Source organism: Umbelopsis ramanniana, assembly GCF_025399195.1.
Source record: "Umbelopsis ramanniana AG unplaced genomic scaffold K450scaffold_11, whole genome shotgun sequence".
NCBI lineage: Eukaryota > Fungi > Mucoromycota > Umbelopsidomycetes > Umbelopsidales > Umbelopsidaceae > Umbelopsis > Umbelopsis ramanniana.
In genome coordinates, this window is record NW_026252097.1 from 314,939 (window position 1) to 329,361 (window position 14,423).

Here is a 14,423-nt window from a genome sequence, read left to right on the forward strand (position 1 = left end):
ATACAAATACCTCTGGAACCGGCCTTTTGAGGTAAACCACAACGAGAATATGCAATGCAGTATAAAAAAAAAATTACCTTTCTCAAAACAGTCGCCTCCACCTCTTATTCTTCTAGAGTGCTACGCGTACCCACTCGCATTCGCTGAAGAAGGGCGCGTTGCATTGCAAGGAAGTTACAATATACCCCTTTTTGAGCCTGCTACCAGCAAGGCACTTGACGTCAAGCCCCCACCGTAATTTTTTCATTTGGGTTTATTTATTTACTTACTTGCCGAAATGAAACGATATAATATAAATAACATTAAGGCCACAGCTCAGGTCAGGAACATACATCGTCCATGCAGGCAGCGAAAAGCAAATAAGCAGTGCATGGGTGGTTGCATCCGTATGCACCCCATAGGTTTTTGAGTTGAATGCAGGTCCATCCGGCAAAGACGTCACGACGACGAGAGATGGTCCGTGTACCATGTTTATTTCTCTATTTTAGTGCCATAGGGCAGCAGATCTGGGTTTCAGTGTAGCATTGACAATCCATGGATGAAGACGATCATCACAGTTGGGGAAAGGATAGGATAGGTTAGCTATGTGGAGGAGTGACGAGTCGATGTAGAGGGAAGAAAAGCAAGTCAGTTGGGTAAGCCTCAACTGACACAAACATATCTTTTTTTTTTCTCACAGTCTATGGATTATTTCTAATGATATGTCCTGATGAGCGATCTCTTACAATTTGGTTGCCTCACCTTAATATGGCTAAAACAGCAATTTTTTGGGTTGCATGCTGAAGCGTAATCAATTTCTTTCAAATGAAGTGTGCCTTTTCCTGTGCCAATGATAAAGGGAATACCTTGCTCGCCACAAGCCGCTCATCGACTCTGCCTGGTGGAAAATCATGACAAGGACGATCGCTCACAGCCACTCTAATAACGTGAGCTGGTTTTCCCAGACCCACAAGCTCCTGTGTCAGGCCGCACAATGATTTAACTCACTTCGTAACACACTCAATTCCTCATGGCGACGCATGGGCGGGCGCGCACAATCAGGATTCGTCAGTGACGAAAGTCTCATGAAATCAAGTGAGATAAGATGCATCATGACCATGTTGTTTATTGCGGAAATCAGATAGCTATTTCTACGAAAACCCTTTTAAAATAGAATGTTCGTATCATTAGATGCTGAAATACAAATATTTTTTCAGGCTGGGCTTTTTCATGCGTGAGTAAGCCAGCTGAGCAGAGCTGTCGATGGGCGATCTCTGCGGAAAATGAACCAGCTGACATGGTGGCAAGCGGAGGGTCGTAAGCGAGAACGCTTAGTCCCATTCCCAGTGGATGTTGACGCGGCCTTGAGCGAGGTTGGCAATCTTGACAAAGGCGGCAGGGCTCAAGTCAAGGGAGCCAGAAAGGCAGGGAGGGCATGTATCAACGATTTTGACACGAACGGTACCCTTTGGTCCAGTCACCTTTGCGTATTTACCACAGTTGGGGTTGTTGTTGGGGTTAGGGTAGCTACCCATTTGAGGAGCATTCTGGAAGCGAAGGTAATATAATGAAATCAGAGCATGGACTTAATTGCTGTGAAACAAGAGCCATAAACTTACGAGGGCGGCAATCATATCAGTGTCTTTGTTGTCGTGGCCACAGGACCCAAGACCGGGAGCATAGTAAGTTCCATCACCACTGTAGGTCTTGCTGCTGCTGGATGAGCTTGAGGATTTCTTAGTGGTGGTGGCAGCCTGAAATAAGGGGGCGAAAAAGGTTAAATAAAATATTATGGCGACTTGGGAAATTTTTGGATGGAGAATTTGGTGATATCTGTCATCATACCTTCTTAGTGCTTTTCTTGGTGGATTTCTTGGTGGATTTCTTGGTGGATTTTTTGGTGGATTTTTTGGTGGTTTTTTGGCTGGAGGATTTGCTAACACAGTAGGTGGTGCCAATGTGTAAGTTATTGCAAGAAGGGTTGTTGATGTTGCTATTCCAGCTGTACAAGTTGCTGAGAGAAATGTGATATTTGCTGGCAATAGATGAACAAGTATCTCCAGATTTAGCTATCAATATAAAAAGGTTTAGTCATCTACGCAACGGAAGGGGGTGCTCATTCAGATCGATATAGTTACCCTTGTAAGTCTTTGAGCAGCTTGCTCGCTTTTCGTACAGGGCACGACGAGGGAGTTCGACAACAGACTCAGGGGAAGCAAGTGCAACGGAGAAGGATGCGCACAGCGCAGCTATAACGAATTGGAATGATTTCATGGCTTATGTATCAACGACCAGCGAAGAACAGGATTGAAATAAAGGACAGGAAAGGGATGAAGAGATGGTCAAAAGGCGGGAGGATTAGAAAGATTTTTCTGTTGTAAATGAGATGAGCCGGGCCCTCTTCATGTGGACTCCGACTGATCTGTCGTAAATTGAAAGGAAGCATCTTTACATTCCGTGCTGCATATTTGATATGATCTTCTACTATCGCTTCTACTTTCAGCTACTGCCAACATCTTCCACGTGAAACAGGGGGTGTGCATCTGATAGTCTATTCGTCAGCGTATTCATTTTCTATTAAAAGCTATTGATTCTTAATGTTGCTGGGCATCTGAAATTAAAAACCTTTACTCCTCTAACAGCACTGTGTCACCATAATATTATGGGACAAACCTTTTCTATTACAAGAGGCTTGGCTGGCTTTCCTACAGTTCCCTCAACCTCTAAACAAGCAAAGGGTCCATTTCATTTCAACTGGTTACACATAAGCGATTCATCCATTCGACCCCTGGCAAAAACAGGGGTCATAGAAGTAAGGCGCGACGAACAGTTTTAGTTGAGAGTATTGGACGGTGAGGGTTTGGCAGCAGAAAAGGCGTCACTCTACATTTGGTACCTTAATTAAACGGTCTATTTTTGTTTTGCCTGTCTATCTTTGCATTGCATTTTTCTTGTATTGATTTGACTGGCTTTCGAAGGTTCAGATTCGCAGTGATACGCTAGCTAAGCCGTAAAACATATCTATATCCGATCGGAAGGCGGTTCCTTGAGGTCGGTACACCCAAAAAGTGGATAAAGAACGAGGTCTAGCTGGAAAGGCCAAGACTTCGATCAAATTCGCCTGAGGCGTATCTAGATTACTTGCGATAAACATCCATTTATCTCTGGCCATTACTAGTAAAATCGCCAAGAGATTTGAAAAGGCTTTGCCTGCTCAAGCGAGATCAACAAACCATACACTTGGGATATTCAGCCGCCCCTCGCCTCCACGATCAGCATTCAATCCTGTGGTTTGTTATGCTGTTCCATTACTTTATTCAGTTGTGGGGACAGGTATCAGAGATAATGTTACATGTATATTCAAATCACCCACTGATCGCTCTCTTTCTCTTTCTTTTCACTCCTCTTCGATCTCTAGATTGCATGTACAAGGGGAACAGGATTGGAAGCTGTAGAATCCTGAGGTGGTAAATTATGTAACTGTCGTCCAACCAGATACGTATCGTCTCGCACCGATTGAACCCAGGCGCTGGCCGCCTTAAAGCACAACGACGTTCCACGATATACAAATACGATCAAACACGCAGTAGGATAGGCGAGACGTACGATCAGGTTTTGGATCGTAGCATTGTCAGGGGCTAACAGAAAAAAACAGGTTTAGCCCATCATCATCATTATCTCATATACAAGCAGAATGTCAAACTCACCAAGCACTTGTATAACCGCCCAAGCAACCAACGCCGGAATGATAATAGCGGCAAGCCCACCGATAATGACGGGGGCAAGGAACAGGTTCGTGGCTTGTCGAGCTTCAACTTCTAAAATACCGTTCGCAAACAGGTTGCGAAGTACTCTGCGCCAGTAATTTTCTGGTAGCCATGACAGGAAACCATATGTCAAGTTCATGTACACAACTCCAACCGACCAATCCTAGGTAACCGTGAAAAGATGTTAGTATGTTGGATTGGAAATGACTTTTCTGTTGATAAATAAAAATCAGATTACCTGTAAAAGGTTGGTGGCAATATCTTGTCTTGAAGACTTTCGGGTGGGAAGTATAAAGTAGAGTTCAACGAACAATCCTACCAACATGGGCATCACCAGTCCAAATGCAAGCAAAATATAAGTAGTGTTTGCAACACGCATGCATGCATGCTTCAACTTTTCAAAGGCTCTGAACCAAGACATGTTCCATCTATCCGCTTGCAAAGCTACGATATTGCGAACCACATAGTCTGCAGCAAATGCTAAGGCCAGTAAAACGTGAAGACCAAGGAGGAACGAGTACAGGTCGTGTACAGAGTGATCCTTTGCAACATAGAATGTGAAGAGGTAACGGCCCATGATCACTAGCGGAAACAAAAGCAAGGGTCAGAACATCATTCGCAAGTTGGATCACGAGCACTTGATGGACTACGCACAATCAAATAAAAATAAAAACGCCAACTTACATGGAACAATAGTAGTGCAACAGGCTAGGATGGCTCCAGACAACCACATCAAGTAAAGGAAGAAGAAGATACGAGCACGGAATCTGGGAGGAATATACACCACCGTCGTGTTCAGCTCTTCTCCACCCAACGCAGTAGACGCTGGATGACCCATTTGACGTTCGACTTCATCAATAGGCTCATAAGTTTCAGGGTCGATGGGAACCAACATCCGTCTTCCACGAATCACAGGGACACCATCGTGCTTCGGAGCTCGTATCAATTGACCATCTTTGACGAATTCAACCTCACCGTCGGCAGAGATTCCATCTATCGAAAGATCGCCATGCGTGAGGTCAGGAATAGGAGCCCTGCGTCTCAAGAGGAATGCTTTCCAGGTTTTGCGAACATGTCTGCCTTCTTGCTCTGCATAACGACCATTAAACATGAACGAAGAAAGTCTTAATTGCCTTGAAACCGCTTTCCACCAGTTTTGCAGCAAGACTTTAAATCTGGCCTTCACTTTCAGCCGGCTCATGGTGGTCGGAATAACGACATGAGTGGCGATCAGGTCCACTGGATAAGAGAAGGTAGAATGCCTGAAAGCGAAATGACAAAATTTAAAAAATCTTTTGGAATTTAGCCATTGGTAACATATTAGTTTCAGAACTTACTGCATTGACAACCTGAGTGGTAAAATGGAGCCTCCAAAGTGTGAAATAGAGAACACAACGCTTCCAATACCAAACACAATCAATCCACCGTACAACAACGCACTGATACCAATTTTACGCAATTGGAACATCACGGGACGCTCCAATATTTCCTTGATGGGATGGAACTGGGGATCGTTGGGGTTTCGAATGAACCACATCACACCGGGTCGGACGACATCCCGACATAAAGTTACAAAGACAGCAAAGTGGAACATGAAGATAGTGCCAAGGAGCCAATGGAGAAAGGTCCAAATCCCAGGATTGGCCCGCCAGTAGTTGATGCGGCTGATCACCGTCGACTCGGGAAAGAGGGGCAGGGTAGACAGGTCTAGTAGAATTCCACAGACAAGGGGAAAGAGCATCAATTCAATGCCAATGAAGAAGGTGACTTTGAGAATTGCACCTTGTTGGCGAATAGCTTGCTGCAAAGCCCTTCCAACCGTTCGCCCATAAGCATTTCGAGATCTTGCTAAATACCATGACCCAATAGTAACCAAGACACCATAGCCGACAAGGATGCAAACCATGCGGTCTGAGCTATGATCCCCTAGAGCAAAACGGTACCAGTGTGTACGCATAGTGCTCAGTAATTGAACATAGTCGGTATCGACCATCATTTGCCACCATGTGCCATCCATAGTTTGATTTTGAGTTAGTGTATGTGCTACTTCTTTCCCAAAAGAGTTATCGCCTGTGATACTCCAGACCTGGTAACCCGCATTACTGTTTTTGACGCTAGATACCAGATGATTGAACCCATCCAAAATGTTCGATGCTGCAGGTGATGCTTGGAAGGCATCACGTATGCGGTAGGCATATGGCTCTGCTGCCTTTGTCGCTAACGGAAGTATGCCATCGAGAACAAGGTCAACAAGGGGGTCAATAATCAGTCGCAGAGTGTGAATGGGCGCTGTCACAAAGACGGTAGGAAACATCTGAAAATTTCCATACAATAAAAATGAACAAAAACATCATCTTAAATGACTTGCTCCCATTGTAGTCATCGTACTTACCAGAATAAACGCTTTGCCGACAATATAGGGGGTCCACACTGCTGACCCAAGGCATCCAGCAATCAACAAAACCATCAAAGCAGCGTGCTGACCAAGTGGCATGATATTGCCTCTTAATCCAATGGCCTCCAGGACGCCATCCAGATCATCGACTGCGTTTTCGAATTCAAAGTCCTCTTCATTGTTTCTTTGTTGCTGGTTGGCTTGGAGCTGATGAGCAAGTAAGGCTTGTCGAGCTGCATTTCCTTCGAACTGCGGTGGTGGGTGAACGTTGTTTGCAGCGGGCTGCCTAGGTTGAGCTCTTGCATGATCGAGTGCATGCCATTGTATATCGATAGCATTAGGCGCTTGGTTGTTCTCCTCATCGGTAGGTAGCAAGGCGGTAGATCCTTCGCCACCATTTAATTCCTGGTCGTGTATGGAGCTAGGTTGAGTTATTGTAGCCGTTTCTTCTTCTTGATCAGAGTCGCGTTCAGAGTCCGAGTCAGATTCAGAATCAGATGATGAAGAGGTAGCCTCGTTCAAAACGTTAGCTGCGAAACGGTTTGGTTCGGCTCTTGGTAGTTCATGTACTTCCAATACATCATTCACAGGAAGATCCGCCGGTGTATTTTGCATGATCCATTCTCGTAAAAGAAACATGGCAAAAAATGCCAAGATGACTACCAGCATAATCAATTGTCCTTCCATACAATCCGATAAGAATGTTCTGCAAAAATCACCAATATAAATGATTGATGCCAATAAAATCCTCTATAACCACTCGAGTATTACCTGACATTCTTTTCGAATGGCGTGAGATGAGAAGCTGTCTGGTTGCCTGTGGGCAATATGGCAGTTTCGTTTAAGGTTGGCTTTGGGTTCGTGTTGGGTGCCATGAGAATGTTCTCTCCACTCCAGAAATAAAACCGCCATGTCCATAGCGCGGCATACGGAACAGCAACGAGCCAAACGAAACCAACCAGTATGGCGCGCAGGATAGTCAGGATGACAAAGAAACTGCGTCGAATGAACTGCGTAATAAACAATTGTATAGGTATTCTCTCTGGCATGTCCTCTCTATAGATTGGGGTGAATGTAAAGGGATGGTGACAAAGCTCGCAATATCTATAGGTGAAAACAGGTAAGGCTATGGAGGAGTTCAGAGCATATGCGTGTTACTTGGTGGCTTACTTCTTTTTACTATGCGACAACCATTCCGTCAAGCTATAGATGACAGGCAGATGAGCGAAATAAACATGAGTGCGTTGTTTGATGCAATAAAACCGTTATAAAATAGCTTCACTTGCCATTCTTGATGAACATATCGAATACTACCAGAGCACTTGCACGGATAAAACAAAGGTTGGTCCTCTGTAGCCTCGCAGCGGCATACTCGGCAAATTTCTGACAAGTGAGTATTGGAATTAGACAATTGCAAGGGAAATGGCGATCATCAAGTCGATTGACGTTACCCTCTGAATCATCCATGATTCACCACCTGTGCATCTGCAATTTCAAAGCGAGGTTAGAATCGGTCGCCATAGGTTATTTCCAGTGCTGGTCCAGCGGGGTTTAGAAAGCGCACGTGACAAGACTGCCCGTCCAGGCAAAGTGAAAGGATGTTTGCTGTCAGATACTGGCGAGAGAGGTATTTTCGCTCGAGCGTCCGTTGCACATTCTTTTTTCTTGCCCCACTCTATAACCGCACAGATCATAACCCACTAAACCTTGATCAAATAAATTATATTTTATACCGTCTTCCCTTCTTTACAAGTCTGTTTAGTTGATTCCTTTTACTACCCAAGAGATCAGACGTTGATATGCTCTTTAAATACGCCAAGTTCTTTAATACATTTTTGTATCGTCACCACCATCCTTTTACGCTGTTATCAAGCAACTTCGGAGAATGCAGGTTACTCCATTGTATCCTCAGACTCCGTGCGTTCCCTATTTCGTTATCTTCATGAAAAATGAGGTGTTACCAAAGCCCACCAGCTAAAATAAACAGATATGCGTACTTAAACCCTCTATTATTGCTTATCTACATCTTTTCTAAAACCAAACGAAGCATGAAAGGGGTTAATCGCCTCTGTTATGGTAACGCGGTCGGAACAGGCAGGTAGAGTTTAGGGCATTGGTTTGGCAGCCAAAAGGGTCACGTGTGCCCCTGGGTTTGAAAGGTGATTGCCTATCACCAAGTTCACCGTACTTCTTGGCCAGTCTTATCACTCGACTGCTACTTTTGTTACTCTTTTGTACCATCTTCCTGCTCTGATTAATACAGTTACACCACTCCGGAACCTCAGTGACACTGATTTGCCACCTAAATTGGGAAAATATCGACGTTGGAGTATCCAATACTCTGCAGCTTGATTATCGCCTAAAAAACAATATATAGTCGATAAGATTTTTTTTTGCTAAAGTACGAACCTCCCACACTTTTCTTTTCTCTTTATTCAACTTTATTTCTCCATCTTAATAACACTTCTTTGAGCCATGAATTCTGCTGCAATGGCTGCTCTAACGCCGAGTAACGTCCACAATTCATACAGTTATGCTGATGACTTGGATATTGTCGATGACCTCGGTTACGATGATATCGACGACGGTTATATAGGCAAGTATACGCAGTGTATTGCTGCTTGAGCTTGGTAGTTTCATTATATATACGTCGAAGCTAATGTCTGACTTTGCTGCAGACGTGGAGAAAACTCATCAAAATCGCGAAGCTCATTTACGAGAGCTGTTCGTATCTGAGCAAGCTTATGTCGAAACTCTACAGGTCATCAAAAAATATTACCTGGAACCTCTGCGGGCAGAGGCTAAGAATCAAGCGCGCAAGTTTCTTGGCATGCAAAAGATCGTATGCACTGACCAAGAAGTAAATGCTTTGTTTACAAACCTGGAGTCCGTATATGAGGTACATCGCGAAATGCTTTCTTTATTGGAGGAGCGGTAAGTTAAATGTCGCATGCAAGTCAAGCCAGCCGATATATATTTTTTTTTTCCTTCCTTTCGTTACATTTATCTATTTTGGCTAATTCATCATTGTGCTTAGATTTTCTCGGTTATGGGGACCAACGCAAATCACCTGGGATATATTTCAGACTTCGGTAAGAGGCAAGCTTAGCAGCTAATGCAAAGTGAGCAAAATTATTCTAACACCGTCCTTTCATTAGCTCCCAAAACTCACTGTTTACGATCAATTTTTACGCGAATTCCCGAGTGCATTGAACACCTATCAGAGATTGATAAAAATACCCGCCTTCAGAAAGTTTATGGAGGTAAATACTATGCATAAATCTGTAACAGGTTATGATAACGATAAAGCTTACAAATTTGGATTGGGGTGTCAACAGTCTTGCCAAAAGGACTCATCGTGCAAAAAAACTAGCTTTTTGTATCTCATGAAGGAGCCTCTACATCGCATATCTGTGTACGCCAGTCTTATACCACTCATCATGACTGGTACCCCAATTATGCACCCGGACTACAATGGATTACGAGCCGCCACAAAATGTATTAATGCTATCTCTGGACACCTTGTAGAAAGGTGAGAAACAATGTTTATGATAAGAGATAGCTTCTCAACAATATGGCTAATCAATATTTACTTGGGATAAATAGAATGGAAGCGGGCGATAACTTGTGGCAAATGGCCCATCTACAATCAAACGTTCTAAACATTCCAAACATCTTTTCACCGACCCGTAAACTCCTGTTATGCGGTAGCATGTACCGTGTCAACACACAAACTCAAAGTCTCAACCCTAACGTCGCGTTTGTATTGGAACCGCGAACGTACCTTCTCTTCAGCGACATGCTTTTAGTGTGCAAGGCAAAAGGCGATAGCGGTCAGCTACATTATAAAAGCACAGTAGAAATTCGCGGCATGGATGTTCGAAACAAGCAATACAGAGAATCCAATCCATTCAATGTATTGGAGTTATCTCCCAGTAGTGCTAATCAAGATGACTGGATTGCCTCCAACGCCTTAATACCTTTGAACGCTCACGAGATTCGATGCAATAACCAGGAGCAACATATGGAATGGTATCAAATGCTAAGGAAGGTTTTGTCAGACGTGAACAAGACAGCGACAGCCGTCACCACAAACGGTTAGTTAAGAAAGATCGTCAAATGCCAAGTGAATACCGTCATTTACTGAATTCCATTCTTTAATTTTTTAGGCTCAGAACGTACCAACGACTTTGGGAGAGCATCTACAAGAATATCGCTCATCTCGACGACGTCAACCTCCACAAGGTCAACTAAGTCAACTGAAGACGGCTTCACCTTTCCTGCCGTAAAAACACCCACTTCACCTTCAGGATCGTTTGATTTGCAAAGCAAACCAAAACGGAATAAGGATATCGTTGTTCTTCCAGGGGCTCTCAAACAAGCGCCAAATCTCGTTGGCGGTATATATGGCGGAGGATTCGGGTTAGGGCGATACTGAAAAAGGCGGGAATGTAGACATACGTATGTCATTTGAATTATTTCCGACAATAAAAATTCCTGTAATTAGTGTATATCCATAGCCAAAAATGAAAAGGCTGCTATGAGAATCATGTAGAGTGCTAGCGAAGTGACTCAAGTGTCTTTGCAGTTTTTGAAAGAGGCGATTGGACCTCCAACGTTTCAGATAATTGATTGTCTCAGTAACGATGGCCCCAGTTGGTTGCGGCCTAGTGCGGAGACGCAAATCAATGACAGCAGCATCTAACTTTAACGTCATTTCGTCCGCTTATATGGCAGCGTTCAGAATTTTCTTCCTTTCTTCAACTGTTTCTCCATTCTACATACTACTCACACCAATGCTCACACAGCGCACAGAGACCGACAAAGTTTACATAGGCTCTATAGACCAAGGAACTACTTCCACTCGATTCCTTATATTCGATAACGACGGTAAGCTTGTTACGTCTCACCAACTTGAGTTCGATCAGCACTATCCTCGGCCTGGTTGGATCGAGCATGACCCGACGGATCTCGTCAAATCGGTCAGAAAATGCATCATAGAGGCTGTTCGCAAGTTTGAAATGATGGGCCATGACGCTTCTCGCATCAAGACGGTCGGCGTCACCAACCAGCGTGAAACAGTCCTGGTCTGGGATAGGACTACCGGAAAGGCCCTCTACAATGCCATTGTTTGGTGTGACGCTCGCACAACATCTACTGTGAAAAAATTGCAAGCCAAAAAGGATAGCGATAAGGTCGCTACACTTTGTGGCCTTCCTATCAGCACTTACTTTGCTGGAGTCAAGTTACATTGGTTGATCGATAACGTACCTGAAGTACGGAAAGCCATCAACGAAAAGAGAGCAATGTTTGGAACAGTCGACAGCTGGCTGTTATATAACCTGACAGGTGGAAAGGACGGTGGAGTCCACTTGACTGACATGAGTAATGCCAGCCGAACCATGTTTTTGAATCTGAAGACGCTAGCCTGGGATGACTGGCTTCTTGAGTGAGTATTCTCATTTACGACAGTGTTCAAAAAGCAGCTCATTCTGAGATCGTAACTAACCAATCGTTTGATAGCTTTTTTGATGTCCCAGACCACATTCTACCCAAAGTGGTATCGTCCTCTGAACACTATGGAGATATCGCTTTCGGTCCATTGAAAGGAGTCCCTATACATGGATGTTTAGGAGATCAGCAAGCAGCCATGGTTGGACAGAAATGCTTTTCACAGGGAGATGCCAAGTGTACTTACGGTACCGGTGCTTTCTTGCTGTTTAACACCGGAGAAAGCCATGTGAATTCCAAAAATGGTCTTCTCTCGACGGTTTGCTATCAGCTTGGCCCGGATGCACCCGTCACCTACGCCTTGGAAGGTTCAATTTCTGTGGCGGGATCAGCGGTCAAGTGGCTTCAAAATAACTTGGGAATCATCCGCTCAGCTGAAGAACTGGGTAAGCTGGCCTCTCAGGTGAAGGACACAGGTGGTGTTTACTTTGTCACCGCCTTATCGGGACTATTTGCCCCCTACTGGCGAGACGACGCTAGAGGAACCATTGTAGGCTTAACCAATTATACCAACAAACGACACATCGCAAGGGCCACTCTTGAAGCTGTTTGTTTCTCTACAAATGCGATTATTGATGCTATGAAAGCCGATGCGCTCGTTCCACTCAAGATTTTAAAGGTCGATGGCGGCATGTCCAATTCCGACACCGGTATGCAAATTCAATCCGATATCATTGGCATCGACGTTGAGCGGCCCGCCATGCGAGAAACCACAGCTCTGGGAGCTGCCTTCGCTGCTGGCTTGGCCGCTGGTATCTGGAAGTCGACTGAGGAATTGTGCAACTTAACTGTGAACTCCCACGACACCTTTGTGCCTAAAATTGATGACAAGATGCGCAAGAAGAAGTATAAGGAATGGGAAGCGGCTATTGAGCGAAGCTATGGTTGGACTGAAGTCGTTGGCACTGAACAAGACGAAGAGTAAATCATCTTCTGGTGTATATCCCATGTGTAGAAGACTATGCACATTTTTTATCGTGTACAGATTAGATGCAGGCACCGCCGGCCTGGTTTTTTTTTTGTTATCTCCAACACTAATTTTTTTTTTTATATCAGTTCTTGTAAATACATATAGAGATGCTTTCAAAACAGACTTTTTAACAATTGAAATGTACATTGTAGTGAACGTTTTCCCGTTTATATATTTTTGTAATTTTGGGCTTTGGCGAGTTAGTATACATGATGTGAAAAGAGTTGGAAGGGAAGTGTGCTGTACAGTAGTCAATACTAAATAATACTACAACAAAAAAGTAGATGCAATTATTTCTTTTTGGGCGCTGATCGTTGACCAGCCTTAAGATCTTGGATGCGACGGTCATCCACACGCTGCAAGAAAGCAACCTTTTCCATGTATCTAAGAACCACAGTTGTTAGCCAATGTCATCATCATATCTATCAACGTTCAACTTGATACTCACCCATCCTTGTTCTTATACTTGAGGTCGTCACGAATGCCCTCTCGATCCACATAACCCTGCCAGTCCAATTTACTCTTGTCCAAAGTATTCATCTTTGGCGTCTTAATGTTGTATTGACTGACCAACGCGGAAAGATTGGATTTCGGTCGGGCAATGGTTGGTTTTTTCAAAGCAGGTGTTGAATCAGCTGGTGATGATGCCCCGGACGACACAGGTGTGGGACTATTTTAGAGGTGAAATGAAGCAAAGCAAATGTGTGAGATACACTGTACAGAATTCTAACGACCAGTGAAGATAAATCTTACATTTTGCTGGCGTTTTTGGAATCTGCTTGATTAGCAGCGTCACTAGGACGATTCATGGACGAAGAAATATCATCCAGTGGCTGCTTGGTGGATTTTTCGACAGTAGAAGGAGAATTCATTTCAGCCCAAATAGCATCAATACGTCTCTTCCTCTCTCTTTCAGCATCATCTGTCGCAACTGCTTGCGGAAGGCTATTATGGCGCAGTCAATGTAAGTTTGATGAATGTATTAGTCTGTGTGCGTAGCAAAGATGCATACCTAGACACCACTTCAGTGGGCCGTTTTCGCTTCTTTGATGTCGTAGTCTCAGCTTCTTCGTCTTCAGAGTGCGCTGACTGGCTCTCGTGATCCGATTCTTCTTCGTCTTCGGCTATAATGCATACTATTTAGATACAGACTCGGTTGTCAAATGGTTGTATTGAAATGAATTTCTTACGATCTGGCTGGTAATCAAGGTCATTCTCTGAATCATCGTCGCTTTCTGCCTCTTGGTTCTCCCATTTTTCTTTTTCCATGCTAGTATTTACAATGTCTAAGCTGGTCGCGGTAGACGTACAGGTAAGAAGAGAGAAAAAAAAAAAAAAAAAAGAAAATTGTCCGTCTCAAAATTTTTCTACCACAGTGAGGTGTGCTTCTAATCCTACCATTGATTCCCAATCATGAATCCTCAAGCCGCCAACCCTGTCGGTCGCCCACCTCTGAGTGATCAAGAAAGACAGATTCAACTCATCCATAGTGTTATGGAATCATGCCCTTTCAAATTCGCTACCTCAGGTGTCATTGGTAAGTGCAGCGCGCAAAATGATCAGCTAGCAGAAACTCAATCCATTAACCATCCCTCCACTGTCTTATTCAAAAAGGTTTCGGTTTGGGTGCTGCGTTCGGTCTTTTCATGTCATCCTTTGAGTATGCTGGTCCAACTATGACGGACGAAATGGTCAAGCAGACAACAAAGCAACAGATGAAATCCGCTCTCAAAGATATGGGAACCCGGTCGTACAGTATGGCGAAGAACTTTGCTGTGGTTGGTGCTATTTATTCTGGAAC

At 44.0% G+C, this 14,423-nt stretch overlaps 6 protein-coding genes across 6 annotated transcripts; 3 read left to right on the forward strand and 3 right to left on the reverse strand.

The window, feature by feature from the left end:
* Window positions 1–1,310: 1,310 nt before the first annotated feature.
* On the reverse strand, window positions 1,311–1,682 carry K450DRAFT_171438 (uncharacterized protein; the record flags this gene model as incomplete). Its single annotated transcript, XM_051584144.1, has 2 exons — window positions 1,311–1,526; window positions 1,599–1,682. Coding segments are annotated over 2 exons (300 nt in total), but the record flags the coding sequence as incomplete, so codon positions are not given.
* A 1,333-nt stretch (window positions 1,683–3,015) lies between these two features.
* K450DRAFT_229264 (uncharacterized protein) lies at window positions 3,016–3,543 on the forward strand. Its single transcript, XM_051587060.1, has one exon. The coding sequence runs from the start codon at window positions 3,277–3,279 to the stop codon at window positions 3,448–3,450; it is 174 nt and encodes a 57-aa protein (XP_051447156.1). The 5' UTR covers window positions 3,016–3,276; the 3' UTR covers window positions 3,451–3,543.
* K450DRAFT_229270 (uncharacterized protein) lies at window positions 3,544–7,631 on the reverse strand. Its single transcript, XM_051587061.1, has 9 exons — window positions 7,593–7,631; window positions 7,428–7,524; window positions 7,312–7,344; window positions 6,913–7,245; window positions 6,139–6,847; window positions 5,084–6,060; window positions 4,431–5,008; window positions 3,985–4,328; window positions 3,544–3,909 (listed from the first exon to the last, which is right to left on the reverse strand). Exons 1-9 carry the CDS (start codon window positions 7,606–7,608, stop codon window positions 3,637–3,639), a joined length of 3,360 nt encoding a protein of 1,119 aa, XP_051447157.1. The 5' UTR covers window positions 7,609–7,631; the 3' UTR covers window positions 3,544–3,636.
* Window positions 7,632–8,631: 1,000 nt separating this feature from the next.
* K450DRAFT_269609 (uncharacterized protein) lies at window positions 8,632–10,579 on the forward strand (the record flags this gene model as incomplete). Its single annotated transcript, XM_051592930.1, has 7 exons — window positions 8,632–8,752; window positions 8,820–9,075; window positions 9,179–9,233; window positions 9,300–9,404; window positions 9,480–9,673; window positions 9,748–10,238; window positions 10,311–10,579. The coding sequence occupies 7 exons, from the start codon at window positions 8,632–8,634 to the stop codon at window positions 10,577–10,579; spliced, it is 1,491 nt and encodes a 496-aa protein (XP_051447158.1).
* Window positions 10,580–10,937: 358 nt separating this feature from the next.
* On the forward strand, window positions 10,938–12,577 carry K450DRAFT_171277 (uncharacterized protein; the record flags this gene model as incomplete). Its single annotated transcript, XM_051584139.1, has 2 exons — window positions 10,938–11,590; window positions 11,665–12,577. The coding sequence occupies 2 exons, from the start codon at window positions 10,938–10,940 to the stop codon at window positions 12,575–12,577; spliced, it is 1,566 nt and encodes a 521-aa protein (XP_051447159.1).
* A 193-nt stretch (window positions 12,578–12,770) lies between these two features.
* Window positions 12,771–13,939, reverse strand: K450DRAFT_229280 (uncharacterized protein). Its single transcript, XM_051587062.1, has 5 exons — window positions 13,813–13,939; window positions 13,635–13,746; window positions 13,376–13,567; window positions 13,071–13,292; window positions 12,771–13,006 (listed from the first exon to the last, which is right to left on the reverse strand). The coding sequence occupies exons 1-5, from the start codon at window positions 13,889–13,891 to the stop codon at window positions 12,913–12,915; spliced, it is 699 nt and encodes a 232-aa protein (XP_051447160.1). The 5' UTR covers window positions 13,892–13,939; the 3' UTR covers window positions 12,771–12,912.
* Window positions 13,940–14,423: the final 484 nt, after the last annotated feature.